General features: G+C 38.3%; 1 protein-coding gene across 1 annotated transcript in view; it reads left to right on the top strand.

The window, feature by feature from the left end:
* LOC115222680 (oral-facial-digital syndrome 1 protein) overlaps nucleotides 1-10,987 on the top strand; it is a 49,635-nt gene extending 38,648 nt beyond the window's left edge. The window contains exons 13-18 of the mRNA XM_036511514.1: nucleotides 767-844; nucleotides 2,607-2,674; nucleotides 5,480-5,523; nucleotides 7,209-7,360; nucleotides 10,225-10,336; nucleotides 10,977-10,987. Of these exons, the coding sequence (XP_036367407.1) occupies nucleotides 767-844; nucleotides 2,607-2,674; nucleotides 5,480-5,523; nucleotides 7,209-7,360; nucleotides 10,225-10,336; nucleotides 10,977-10,987 (465 nt within the window). The remainder of the gene's footprint in view (nucleotides 1-766; nucleotides 845-2,606; nucleotides 2,675-5,479; nucleotides 5,524-7,208; nucleotides 7,361-10,224; nucleotides 10,337-10,976) is intronic.
* The last annotated feature ends 2,794 nt before the right edge of the window (nucleotides 10,988-13,781 follow it).

Raw genomic sequence — 13,781 nt, 5'->3', positions numbered from 1 at the left:
GGTTTTCAATTAGCTAAAATTACCCAAAATTCGCAAACTTTAAAAGCTGTTAACTCTTTATTTATTGATTTATGGCGAAAATGAATTTCATGTCAGTGATTATCATGCAAACCTACACCAATACACCAAATATGAAATCAATTGGAAAAAATGTTGAAGAAACTAAAAAGGGAAACCAAACAAAAAAAAATTTGGTATTTCTCCTTTGTAATAGAAGGATCTTCATCAGTTTTGATGTTGATTATTTCAGTTGTTCAATCAACTGAATTACCTGTTCATTGAATTAACATGTAAGTGGCTGAATATTCCTCAGAATTATCATTATTCTTGGTGGAATCAGCATGACATTGTGACAAGCTTCCACACAATTTCCATCTATCCAATTTCACTTGCAGGTTTTGGGTTGATGCGAGGCATTTTTGAAAAATTCTTGCCCAAAGAAGCCATACAGTAGAATCAAATTCAAGTGCTCATGACTGGGAAATAAACTTCTTAACCATTTAGCCATTCTGTGTCATTTCCATTATATATGGAACTCTAAAATACCACACTGTTTTCCCTTTTTTTTTTGTATTTATTTTTTCTGTTTGCTTTATCAAAACTGTTAATTAATATTTTCCTAAATTAAACATTCAGGTAACTTAAAACATATTAATTTATACTGAAACACCCATCATTTCCAACACACTGTTTCACTTTTTGATGACATATTGTACAATTCATAATCACTTTTTTTTCATTTTTCATATTTTTTTCTCTAATTTAGACTGCAATTCAAGAGGCTCGGCACAAAGAAATAACAGCAACCAAACATAACGATTTCTTGAATGCAAAACTTCGTGATGTATGTCACTAAGTTCTATTTTAGTTTGTAAATTTTCTCTTGTGTTATTACTTCCTTATTATCTTAAAAGTGTTCTTAGTTGTTTTTTTATCAAAAAAAAAATCTGTTTTTCTCTTTTAGATTTAATATAAATATAAATTTAAACTTAAATTTCTTACCAGTAATGAAGATTAGAATAACAATCAACATTGTCATATATTGGCTGATTCAGGCTCCTGGGTATTATCATCACTGTCATTGGAACTAAAATTGTTCTTTCTCCCATCATGTTGATCTTTAGTTTTCCCCATCGTTTTTCTTATTCAAAAATTTATATCATCCTCACAACTATCTGTTGCCATAACCAACATATTTTTAACTGATTTTAACTTTAAACTTTGACTTCTGTGTCATAACATTGATTATTATTAGAAATGCTTGGTTTCAAAGCTTAGAAAGTGCACACAAAAATGTGGTTGCTTAAAAACTTGTTTATATACACACGCATACATACCGAAGGCATTGTGATTGTCTGTTGTTACCAGTATCATTGTTGTCATTGTTCTCTTCATCGTTAATTGTAATTGTCATTGACTTAAATACAGTCCCAAGGAAAAAAATAAAGTTATCCATTCATCATAGAATGATTTTGCAGATGTGGAAGCCTAATATTGTTTCATAAATTTAACAAAATACACAGATTATCAGTCAAAATAAGAGGCTATTAATGCAAGTGTTCATTGAAATATCAGTGATATATTAGCTGCAAGATTGAAAAAGTTAATAATGATAATTTATAATAATGAACAACTGAGATAATTGTAATTATATCCAAAGTGATTGTTGGACATGTAGTTTGCAGAATCCCTCAGACATACACATGGTGATTTAAACAGCATGATTATATTGGGAATAATCAGTAAACCTTCATTAATAAATGCCAGAACAACATTACTATGGCTTCTGGAAAATGAAATATCATTGTCACTTCCAACACAAATCTGGTTTTTTCAATTTCTCAAACTGATATATGGTTAGTATCACTTTCTTTACTACGTATGAAACCTTAGAATCCTTGTGAAAGAGGAAGTGGATTCTGCAGAAATCATTCTTATAAAATATATGAGATTCTGCATGAAGTCACATTACAATTGTTGAAAACTATAAAGGAAAATTATCTGAAAAAAAAAAATAAAAACAAAAAAAAAATGTAAAATAAATATATAAATGATCAGAGACTAAATTACAAAAACCTAATTTGCAATGTTTGGTTTCACTTGGTACTAATTACACTCAATAATTTCTTACTAGAACTGTAGATCTTTGTAACTCCTTCTTTGCCAATATTTTTCCCATCAACTACCGACATTCACAAATCCAAATTGAAGTTATTACAGCATCAGGCAAAATGCATTGCTGTGTATGGTGCTTGTTTCATATCTCTGTGCTCTGAGTTCAAATCCCACCTAGGTCAGCTTAGTTTTTCATCCTTTTACATTTAATAAAATACATTGTCAGTCCAGAGCTGTAGACTGGTAAAATTGTTAGAACATGAGACCAAATGCCTATGTGTGCAATGGTTATGTTACATAGGGACCTCCAATGAATTGCTTGTGATCCTATAATACTGCTTAGATCTTTCTACACACCAATCTTCATAATAAAATCCTTGAAAATTATTATTTTAAATTATCATTCTTTGCTCATGTTCCTACAAGGAATAATCTGTAATGAATAATCAATAATGAATGATCTATAATGAATAATCATTATTCTTCCTCAGATGATTGATTACAGTACAATCAAAGAACAAAATGCTGTCCTGAAAAATGAACTTGAAACTGAGAAACTGTAAGTAGCTTCCTGCTTCTCTGATATATTAATAAAGAAAATATTTATGAGCTCTAGTGAAAAAGTACCTTGGTGAAGGAGAGGTTGGTTCATAGCCTTTGACTTTTTCTAACCATATGCGCATGCTTATATCTTGATGTAAGTTTGTATGAGCAAGTGTACATGTGCCATACAACCTAAGCGAGGGCATTATACATCCATATCTGCTAACAGTTACATTTAATACTTTTTTCGCTGTATTGTATATTTGTTTCTTTCTGCTTCTTATATTTATTATTAATCTTCTATAATAATGAAGCTCTGTCCCTTAATTTGTTGCTTTTGTATACACATACTGTGAAGAAAACTTGTGGAACAGACGTTATTTTAATGAGATACATCTTTCAATCATCTGAAGAGACACATCTACATCGACAGATACACCTAAACCAGTTATTAAGTATCCTTACTGTGAGGGATCAATGCTAGATAGGTCAAAATAATTGTAGCGATCGATAAACATTCTCATATTTTCTATTTTCTGTCCCTCTCTAATTAATCGAATATATTCTTTTATTTTTTTGTTTCAGTCATTTGACTGCAGCCATGCTGGAGCACTGCCTTTAGTCAAACAAATCAACCCCAGAACTTTTGTGTTATTTATTCTATTTTTCAGATAATTTTCCTTTATAGTTTTCAACAATTGTAATGTGACTTCGTGCAGAATCTCATATATTTTATAAGAATGATTTCTGCAGAATCCACTTCCTCTTTCACAAGGATTCTAAGGTTCCATACGTAGTAAAGAAAGTGATACTAACCATATATCAGTTTGAGAAATTGAAAAAACCAGATCTGTGTTGGAAGTGACAATGATATTTCATTTTCCAGAAGCCATAGTAATGTTGTTCTGGCATTTATAAATGAAGGCTTACTGATTATTCCCAATATAATCATGCTGTTTAAATCACCATGTGTAAGCCTAGTACTTATTCTATCGATCACTTTTGCTGAACCGCTAAGTTACGGGGACGTAAACACACCAAATTCAGTTGTCAAGCAATGGTAGGAGGACAAACACAAACATATATACATACAATAGGCTTCTTTCAGTTTCTGTCTACAAAATCCACTCACAAGGCTTTGGTCAGCCCGAGGCTGTAGTGGAAGACACTTAGCCGAGATGCCATGCAGTGGAACTGAGCCCAGAACCATGTGGTTGGTAAGCAAGCTTCTTACCACACAGCCACACCTTATAGTACAACCCATGCCAGCACAGAAAACAGGCATTAAATGATGATGATGATGATATATATATATATATATATATATATATATACATATATATATACATATATATATACACACAATGGGCTTCTTCCAGTTCACATCTACCAAATCCACTCACAAGGCTTTGGTCAGATCAGGGCTTTAGTAGAAGATACTTGCCCAAGGTGCAATAGAGTGGGACTGAACCCTCAACTACATGGTTGGGAACCAAGCTTCTCCACCTCATAGCTATATCTGCACATAAATAAATAAATAAGTGACTGTGTGGTAAGAAGCTTACTTTCCAACCACATAGTTCTGGGTTCAGACCCACTGTGAGACACATTGGGCAAGTGACTCCTACTATAGCCTCAGGCCAACTAAAGCCTTGTGAGTAGATTTGGTAGATGGAAACTGAAAGAACCCCATCCTATATATATATATATATATAGGCGCAGGAGTGGCTGTGTGGTAAGTAGCTTGTTTACCAACCACATGGTTCCGGGTTCATTCCCACTGCGTGGCACCTTGGGCAAGTGTCTTCTACTATAGCCTCGGGCCGACCAAAGCCTTGTGAGTGGATTTGGTAGACAGAAACTGAAAGAAGCCCGTCGTATATGTATATATATGCGTGTGTGTGTTTGTGTGTCTGTGTTTGTCCCCCTAGCATTGCTTGACAACCGATGCTGGTGTGTTTATGTCCCCGTTACTTAGCGGTTTGGCAAAAGAGACCGATAGAATAAGTACTGGGCTTACAAAAGAATAAGTCCTGGTGTCGAGTTGCTCGATTAAAGGTGGTGCTCCAGCATGGCCGCAGTCAAATGACTGAAACAAGTAAAAGAGTAAAAGAGTATGTATCAAATGAAATAAATGAAAAACAGGACACAAAGGATGTTGCGGTACATATGTTTTGGGCTTTATAGAACAACTTATTCTTACATCAATGCATAATCGACATAACAGATAGTTCAAAAGCCTTCTTCAGCCGCATGCAATTGCTACACCAAAGACTTGTATCACATCATAAAAGGTTTGAGAAAAAACATTTGGTATTGTTTATAATGGTAGGTAAATCGAGTATCATTGGGAAAGTATGTTTGTAAATCTTCATAGGCATACATGGTATTATTAGACTCCAAAACAAATCATCCATACCGTTTTTTCACTCGATATAGAATGAATACTGGGTAGGTTCCTTCATGTAAGGGAAGGAATTGGATGTTGAGAGAAAGAGAAAAAGGGGAAAGGAGGAGAAGGGGATGAAACGTTAATGCACACACACACACACACACACACATATATATATATATATATGCGTGTGTGTGTGCGCGCATTTGTGTTGGTGTTTTTATATCCCTGTAACTTAGCAATTCAGCAAAAGAGGATGATAGAATAAGTACTAGGCTTAAAAAGTAAGTCCTGGGGTCGATCTGTGTGACTAAAAACCATTCAAGGTGGTGCCCCATCATGGCCACACTCAAATGACTGCAACAAGTAAAAGAAAGTAAATAAATGATCAGCAGTTCTATATGATTATGTGTCTCTGTTTTTCATCAGGCTCCATGCTGAAACTATCCGGAAAAAAGAGGAACTACAAGCACGTAAGTAAATTTGGAATAAATTGAAAATAAATTAAATCAGCTGGAAATACTTTTTGATAATTAGTTACAGTTTTTTTTGAGCCCCAAATTAAAATTCTACTTGTTTTGTAAAGTCACTTGTTGACCCCCACCAGTGCAGGTGCCATGTAAAAAACATCCAGTCCACACCGTAAAGTGGTTGGCATTTGGAAGGGCATCCAGCTGTAAAAACCATATTAAAACAGACAGAGAAGTCTGGTGTGGGCTCCTAACTAGCCAGCTCCTGTCAAACTGCCCAACCCGTGCCAGCATGGAAGGACGACATTAAATGATGATGATGATGTTGTTTTCCATCTTTCTGGGATCCATGAAGTAAAGAACCAGTCAAGTACTTGAAAGCGTTCAATCAACCAACCCTCTCCCCTGACTTGTGATACCTGTCTTAGAAATATTTATTGGTTTCAAACTGTGGTACAAGGCCAGCAATTTCAGAGGGAGTAAATAAATTGCATCCACCTCAATGCTCAACTGGTGCTTATTTTATTGATTCCCCAAGGATGAAAGGCAAAGTTGACTTTGACAGAACTGGAACTCAGAACATAAAGATGGACAAAATGCTGCTAAGCATTTCCCCCACCGTGCTTGCAATTCTACCCACTTACTGCCCTTATCTTAGAAATAGTTATTAACTTTTTAAGTTAGTAGGGTATAGAATAAGCAGGATGTAGGACAAAATGTTTTTGTAGGTTTCAGTTATGTTTCTTTACATTCTGATTTCTGATCACACCAAGACCACCTTGGGCTGCCATCTTTTCAGGGTCAGTATAATACAACAACATTAATTATCGTCTAATGAATTCTAGTGATATCCACTTTTCTGGAACAGTAGGTGCCTTATTGTAAAAATAGGAATAAATCCATTCATTTATATACATATATATAATGGCTACCTCTGATGAGTGCAGGATTACATAATCGGACTGTTACCAAACACACCATTGAATTGCTAGTGTGAAACCAATTGGTAAGATCGGCTGTAATGGATATAATACTTCAATTACTATATATATGTGTGTGTATGTATATATATATATGTGTGTGTGTGTGTGTGTGTTTCCAGAACGCTTAACTTTTCAGGTGAGATGACAAAGGACTGAGATGCCGGCGCCTTGTTGTGCTCAAGAAGACTCAAACTCCTAGGCAGAAGTGTTAAGGCCGCTTTCTTTGATGAAGAGAATTGTCCTGCAACAGTCCTGTGTTGGTGCCATGTGAAAGCACCCAGCATACTCTGTAAAGTAGTTGATGTTTTAGGAAAGGCATCCAGCTGTAGAATCCATGCCAGCATGGACAACAGACATTAAATGGTAGTGATGATTCCTTCACCTCCTCTGTCTCTGGGATTCTCTTTCTCAGTGTGTGTGTGTGCTTGCACGCACGCGCATGTGTGCATGCTTGCACATACACAACATTTCTTAACTCATTGCCTGCTACCAAGACTAGTATGCACACTCATTCCATAGTTCTTATGTTAATTCTCTCTCTCTTTTTCTCTTTTGCTCTCTCTCTCTCTCTCTCATTCTTTCTCTTTCTCCCTATACAGTGTAGAAACTTGACTGCAGGAATCAACAAGCCAAACAATATTTATATTGGCTTTTATTAAATAGAGATATTGACTGTAACTTTTTTTGTTGTTGTTGTCTCTGCAGGCCAAGAAGAAATGGCTAAGGATATTTACAAATTGAATCAAGAAATAATGATTGCAAAACAGAACTCAGAAAGATGTCGATTCGATGTAAAACAAGAAAAAGTTGTATATGAAGAATTTAAAGAAAAACTAGACAGCAGGCTTCAGGAGGAGGTATGTGTATAAATATATGTATGTACATACATGCATGTGTGTGTGTGTGTGTGTGTGCATGTGCACACACACAGCATTCATTAACTCATTGCTTGCTACCAAGTCTAGTATGCACACTCATTCTATACTTTTTATGTTAACTCTCTCTCTCTCTCTCTCCCTCTCTCAGTCCTAGTAAGGGATTATCAAACCATGCAAAATACTTTATAAGATCTCCTTTAATACACCGCAGAAGTGCTGTGTGGTAAGTAGCTTGCTTACCAACCACATGGTTCCGGGTTCAGTCCCACTGCGTGGCACCTTGGGCAAGCGTCTTCTACTATAGCCTCAGGCCGACCAAAACCTTGTGAGTGGATTTGGTAGACGGAAACTGAAAGAATCCCGTTGTATAAATGTATATGTCCCCCCAAGATCGCTTGACAACCGATGCTGGTGTGTTTACGTTCCCATCACTTAGTGGGTTGGCAAAAGTGACCGATAGAATAAGTACTAGGCTTACAAAGAATAAGTCCTAGAGTTGATTTGTTTGACTAAAGACGGTGCTCCAGCATGGCCACAGTCAAATGACTGAAACAAATAAAAGAATAAAAAGAATAAAAACACCAGGCTAACAATTTTGTTTAGATTAGTAAAGAACTCCTCAAATTCTTAAAATGATGATAAGGAAATGACAGAGGACCGAGATGATTAGCGATCTGTTCTACTTGAGGAGACCTGTCTGTTACAGCAAAACTGGTATCCTAAAACCACTTGGTATTCTTGTACATGCAAACCCTCCTCTCCATCAAGCTTTCCCTTCCCCTATCCTTATCCCCTAATTCCTGTGACTTCCCTATAAACGGTACTACTCAGCTGTAGTAATCATCTAAGAGCTGAATTGGTCCATATTTCATCCCCTACCTTCTATCTACTTTCATCCCTCTTCCCTTCCTGGAACCACTTCTATTTCTCATCAGTATCCCTGCCCACGTTTTTTCCACCAATCACCTCTTTTTCATGCCTTCAACCACTGATCTCTCTCCTTTGCTATACTCTATTCTAAACCCCTTCTCCCTTTTCTGCCTTCTCATTTCTACCCCGCCCCCCACTTACTATAGCTCCCTTATATACCTCTATATCTCCTTCTCAACCACTCCTGCTCCTTGCACATCATTCGGATACTTTCTGATCTGTCCTCCTCTCTGAACCACTCCAATGTCTCTCACCTCACCCTCTCCACACAGCCTCTTTTGTTTATTACTCACTGCATTCACCTCCACCTCCATCTTTCACCATCTGTTACTCTCCCTCACACTCTAGGAGAGCAGCCACTCTTCCTTCCCCTCCAATGATCCATTTATGCCCACCTTCTTGTAACTTGAAAATTTGCTCAGGCACTCCCATCACTATCTTCCATTTATCTGCTTCTCAACTCCTCCCACCCACCTCAGTATATAAGGGTCAGCCATGTACCTCCTCTCTAGCAAGACAACAACAGCAACAATAATAATAATTGTTTTGAATCTAAGTGTCAGCGTCATCACTTTTCATCCCAGTTTTTCACTGGTATTTCATTTCATCAGCCCCAGAGAGATGAAAGGCACAATTTTTCTTGGCAGAAATTTAACTCAGAATGTACAGAACTGGAACATATGCCACAAGGCATATGTTTTTCTGACATTCTAACAGCTCTGTCCATCCATCTTGTATGTTATCATCATCATCATCATCATTTAGCATCCATTTTCCTTGCTGGCATGGTTTGGATGGTTTGACAAGATGCATGGAGCTGCAGGCACTAGCGTAGCTAGAGTTTGTGCTGCCCAGGGAAGCCTTTCAGTTTACCACCCCCAGCCTCCCAAAAAATTACATATTGCCTACAGCAGACCAAAAATGCTTCCCGGGGTGGGGGTGGGGGTGGACCACCCCCTTCTTCCCACCCCCTCTAGCTATGCTAGTGGTTGAAGGGCTGCACTAAGCTCCAAACTCAGCTTGGGGATGGTTTCTACAACTGGTTGATCTTCCTATCATCAAGAAGCAGGAAGCAGCAGATTGAGTCCTTCCCTACTCACAATCATGATGAGTGGTTCCACCCATTTACTTCTAAGTTGTTTCAGAAATCCATTGAACTCTCTAATATAGGCACAAGGCCAGCAATTTTGAACAAAGGGGCTTAATAATTGTATCAGCCCCGTTACATGACTGGTATTTTATATTCCAATGAAGGCACATGATCAGTGGTTAGAGTATCAGGCTCACGCTCAGGAGGTAGTGAGTTTGATTCCCAGACCAGGCTGTGTGTTGTGTTCTTGAGCAAGACACTTTATTTCACGTTGCTCCAGTTCATTCAGCTGTAGAAATGAGTTGCGACATCACAGGTGCCAAGCTGTATCAGGCTTTGCTTTTCTCTTGGATAACAACGGTGATGTGGAGAGAGGAGGCTGGTATGCATCAACAACCTTGCCCAGGCTAGTGCTTCAGAGGGGAACTTTTTAGTGCATTCCTATGGTCATTCATGACCGAAGGGGGTCTTTACTTTTTACCCTTTTATTTTATATTTCTGAACTCACTATGCCCAACCTCTCACAAAAAAATAATAAATAATTAGGTTTTTTTTTTCCATTTTAGAAACTAATATTAATGAATCTTTTAAGGCAATGAACTGGCAGCATTTCCTCCATCTTTACATTCTGAGTTCAAATTCCACTGAGGTCATGTTTACCTTTTATTTTTCCAGGGTAGATAAAATAAGTACCAATTGAACACTGGGGTCATTGTAATCAACTAAATCCCTCCTGCAAAATTGCTGCCCTTGTGGCATAATTTGGAACCAATATTAATGAATCTTTAAGAACCGATGTGATTGTTGTTTTGTTTCTTTGCAGATGAATAAAAACAAAGAATTATTTCTAAAAACCACAAGTCAATCTCAACAGATCAAAGATCTCAATTTAAAGAATTCTGAACTACAGACAAATTTGATGCTAGCAGAAAAAGGTAATTGGAAATATTTGACTAGTTTTGTTTGCTATCTTCTATCTTTTATTTGTTTCAGTTATTGAAATGTGGCCATGCTGGGGCACCACCTTGAAGGGTTTTTACTCAAACTAATCGACCCCAACACTTATTTTTTAAGTTAGCTACTTAGTTTATTGGTCCATTTTACTGAACTGCTAAGTTACAAGGATGTAAACAAACCAATACTATTTGTCAAGTAATGGTGGGGGGGGGCAGCAAACACACATACACACACATGCTCATACACACATGCACATACTCACAGATACACATGCTCACAGAGACACACACACACACATGCTGACAAGCATACATGCACACACACTCACAGGCACACATGCATACACATATTCACAGACAGACACACACCCACACACATACACATGCACATACTTAGACACACACACTCTCACAGACACACACACATGCACCCACACACACCCACACTCACAGACACACATACACACATGGTCACACTTGATCAGACAGACTCCAAGCAGGTTGGTGTTGGTCCGTATCATCAAAATTTCTATTACATGGTAAAATTAATAAAATGAGTTGCCATGAACTTGCCGTGAAGAGTGGAAAATCCAACGTTTTGGACAATGTCCTTTTTCAGGGAAAGGTTGAAAAGAGCGAAATTAATGAGACACAGCAGTTGTGCATCCTCTAATTTGCAGTCAGTAAATGTAAAACTCTGCTGTGCCTCATTAATTTTCCTCTTTTCAACTTTTCTCTGAAGAAGGAAGGACATTGTCCAAAACACTGGATTTCCCACTCATCACAGTGAGTTCATGGCAACTCTTTTTCTTGGCTGTACTACATAATAAGCACCCAGTACACTCTGTACAGTGGTTGGCATTAGGAAGGACATCCATCTGTAAGAAACCAAGCCAAAGCAGATAGCAGGGATTGGTGCCGTCTTCTTACTTGACATTTCCTGTCAAACCTCCCAACTCACACTTCCATGGTAAATGAACATAAAATGATGATGATCATCATCATGGTATATAACAACTTCTTTCAGTTTCCATCTTCCAAATGCACTCACAAGGCTTTGGTTGGTTTGAGGATGTAGTTGAAGATACTTGCCCAAGGTGCCACACAGTGGGTCTGAACCCAGATGGTTTGACAGGAACTGAAAAGCCAGATGACTGCACCAAACTCTGCTCTCTGACATGGTTCTACAGCTGGACGTCCTTCCTAACGCCAACCACTTTACAGAGTGTACTGGGTGCTTTTTATGTGGCACCAGCACTTGTGAGGTTGCCATGTAACTTGCAAAATAAGATCCCTTCAACTGAGGTGAGGAGTAGTATTGAGGGAGAGCAAAATGGGTCTTGCATTAGAGGAGAAATCATGGCTACTTCACAGGGGAGTGGGGAGAGAGAAAATGGTGAAGATATGGTGGGTAGGAGTGGGGTGAGTGGACTGGTTATTGAAGAGGGAGAGTTGGTGGGTGGGCTTATGAGATTGCAAAAGGAGAGTGGTAGATAGGTGGGGGTGGAGCATGATGTGTGGGCACAGCTAGAGTAGCAGGGGTAGTGGGTATTGGAAGGATATGCTGTGGGGGAAGAAATTCAACGATGGCTTATAGTGTGCAGGCAGGTCCATGAGAGACAATGGAGGGGAATGCAGTGGGTGGCAGACGTGGGTGAGGGGTAAGGTGGTGTCTGGAAGCTGGGTTGTGGGGGGGGAGGTTTGTCAATTGAGAATAGATTGTGTGCAGTAGGTTGGAGATGGGAATGAACACAAAGGACATGTGTTTGTGTGTATGTATGCATATGTATGTGTTTGTGTATGATTATTTATGTTTTTATATATGAATGTCTATGTGTGTACAGTAATCCCTCAACTATCACGGGTGTTATGTTTCAACCCCACCCACATGATTGTTGAAAATTCACAAAGTAGAAACAGTTCTGTACTGTAAATTTTTTATTATTATTTTTATAATTTGTATGTATTTATTTTATTATAAATACCAAACACCACCACACACCCACCTCCCAAGTTTCTTTTCTCATACAGTATGTGTGATTCTTTGTTTACTTATCTACGGTACACTAAGTATTTGCTTTTAATATATTTTAATTAATGTGTTATACAGTGCAGTACTGTGACTGTATTTTTTACTTATTAATTGTTAGGCATGAAAATGCTTATTTTACCTCAGAAATAATTAAAATCTGAAAAAATATAAACACCAATCAGCCACAGAAACCCAGATATACTGAGGAGTCCATTTCATCCTTTCAGGGTCGATAAATTAAGTACCAGTTACGCACTGGGGTCGATATAATCAACTTAATCCGTTTGTCCTTGTTTGTCCCCTCTGTGTTTAGCCCCCTGTGGGCAATAAAGAAATAGATATAAATTTACCTATATTAGCCTGAAAAATCCATGATGTACTGAGGGTGCAATAGGTGAACCACAATATGGCAAGGGATTACTGTATCGGCATCGGCCACGATCGGTTGGAGATTTTAACGTGCCACCGGCACGGAAGCCAGCCCAGGCGGCGCTGGCAACGCCACGTTCGGATGGTGCTTTTTTTTTCTTTTTTTTCTGTACCGGTGGCACATAAAAAGCACCATTCGAATGTGGCCATTGCCAGCGCCACCTGGGCTGGCTTCTGTGCCAGTGGCACGTTAAAATCTCCAACCGATCATGGCCGATGCCGGACCCCCCCTGGCACCTGTGCAGGTGGCACGTAAAAAGCACCCACTACACTCGCGGAGTGGTTGGCGTTAGGAAGGGCATCCAGCTGTAGAAACTCTGCCAGATCAGACTGGAGCCTGGTGCAACCCCTGGCTTCCCAGACCCCGGTTGAACCGTCCAACCCATGCTAGCATGGAAAACGGACATTAAACAATGATGATGATGATGATGATACATATATTTATGAATGTGTATGTGTATATGTGTGTGTATCGGTGTGTATCTATGCATTTGTATGTGTGTACTGGGTGTATCGCCAGGCTCATCTATTAGGAGATATGCCACAGACCCTTTGTGGCTGTGTGGTGATTTATACCCCCCCCCACCTCATCTACCAGTCATTTAGATACAATATTTATTCTCTCGCCCTCTCTTTCTCTTCCTATGGGCACATAATGCAACCTATGTCCCCCACCTTCCAGTCAGTGGCTGCCTCTGATTTCTTATCTGCACCAGTTTACACTTGTGAGGGAAGGCCTTTTCAAAGCATCTTTTATTGTTTATCATCACTTTGTTTTTGTTCTTTTTTTTTTTCAAAATCTTATTACTGTTGTGATCAACAAGCTTCGTCAATTTTGTAGTTTCATTTCACTTCTGTTTTTTTTTTCTTCTTTCTTTCTTTCTTTCTTTCTTTCTTTCTTTCTTCTCTTTCTTTCTTTCTTTCTTTCTTTCTTTCTTTCTTTCTTTCTTCTTCTTTCTCTCT

The sequence above is a fragment of the Octopus sinensis genome, linkage group LG20, assembly GCF_006345805.1.
Source record: "Octopus sinensis linkage group LG20, ASM634580v1, whole genome shotgun sequence".
Taxonomy (NCBI): Eukaryota; Metazoa; Mollusca; class Cephalopoda; order Octopoda; family Octopodidae; genus Octopus; species Octopus sinensis.
Note: the sequence above shows the minus strand (reverse complement) of the source record. Positions and strands in the feature narration are given on the sequence as shown.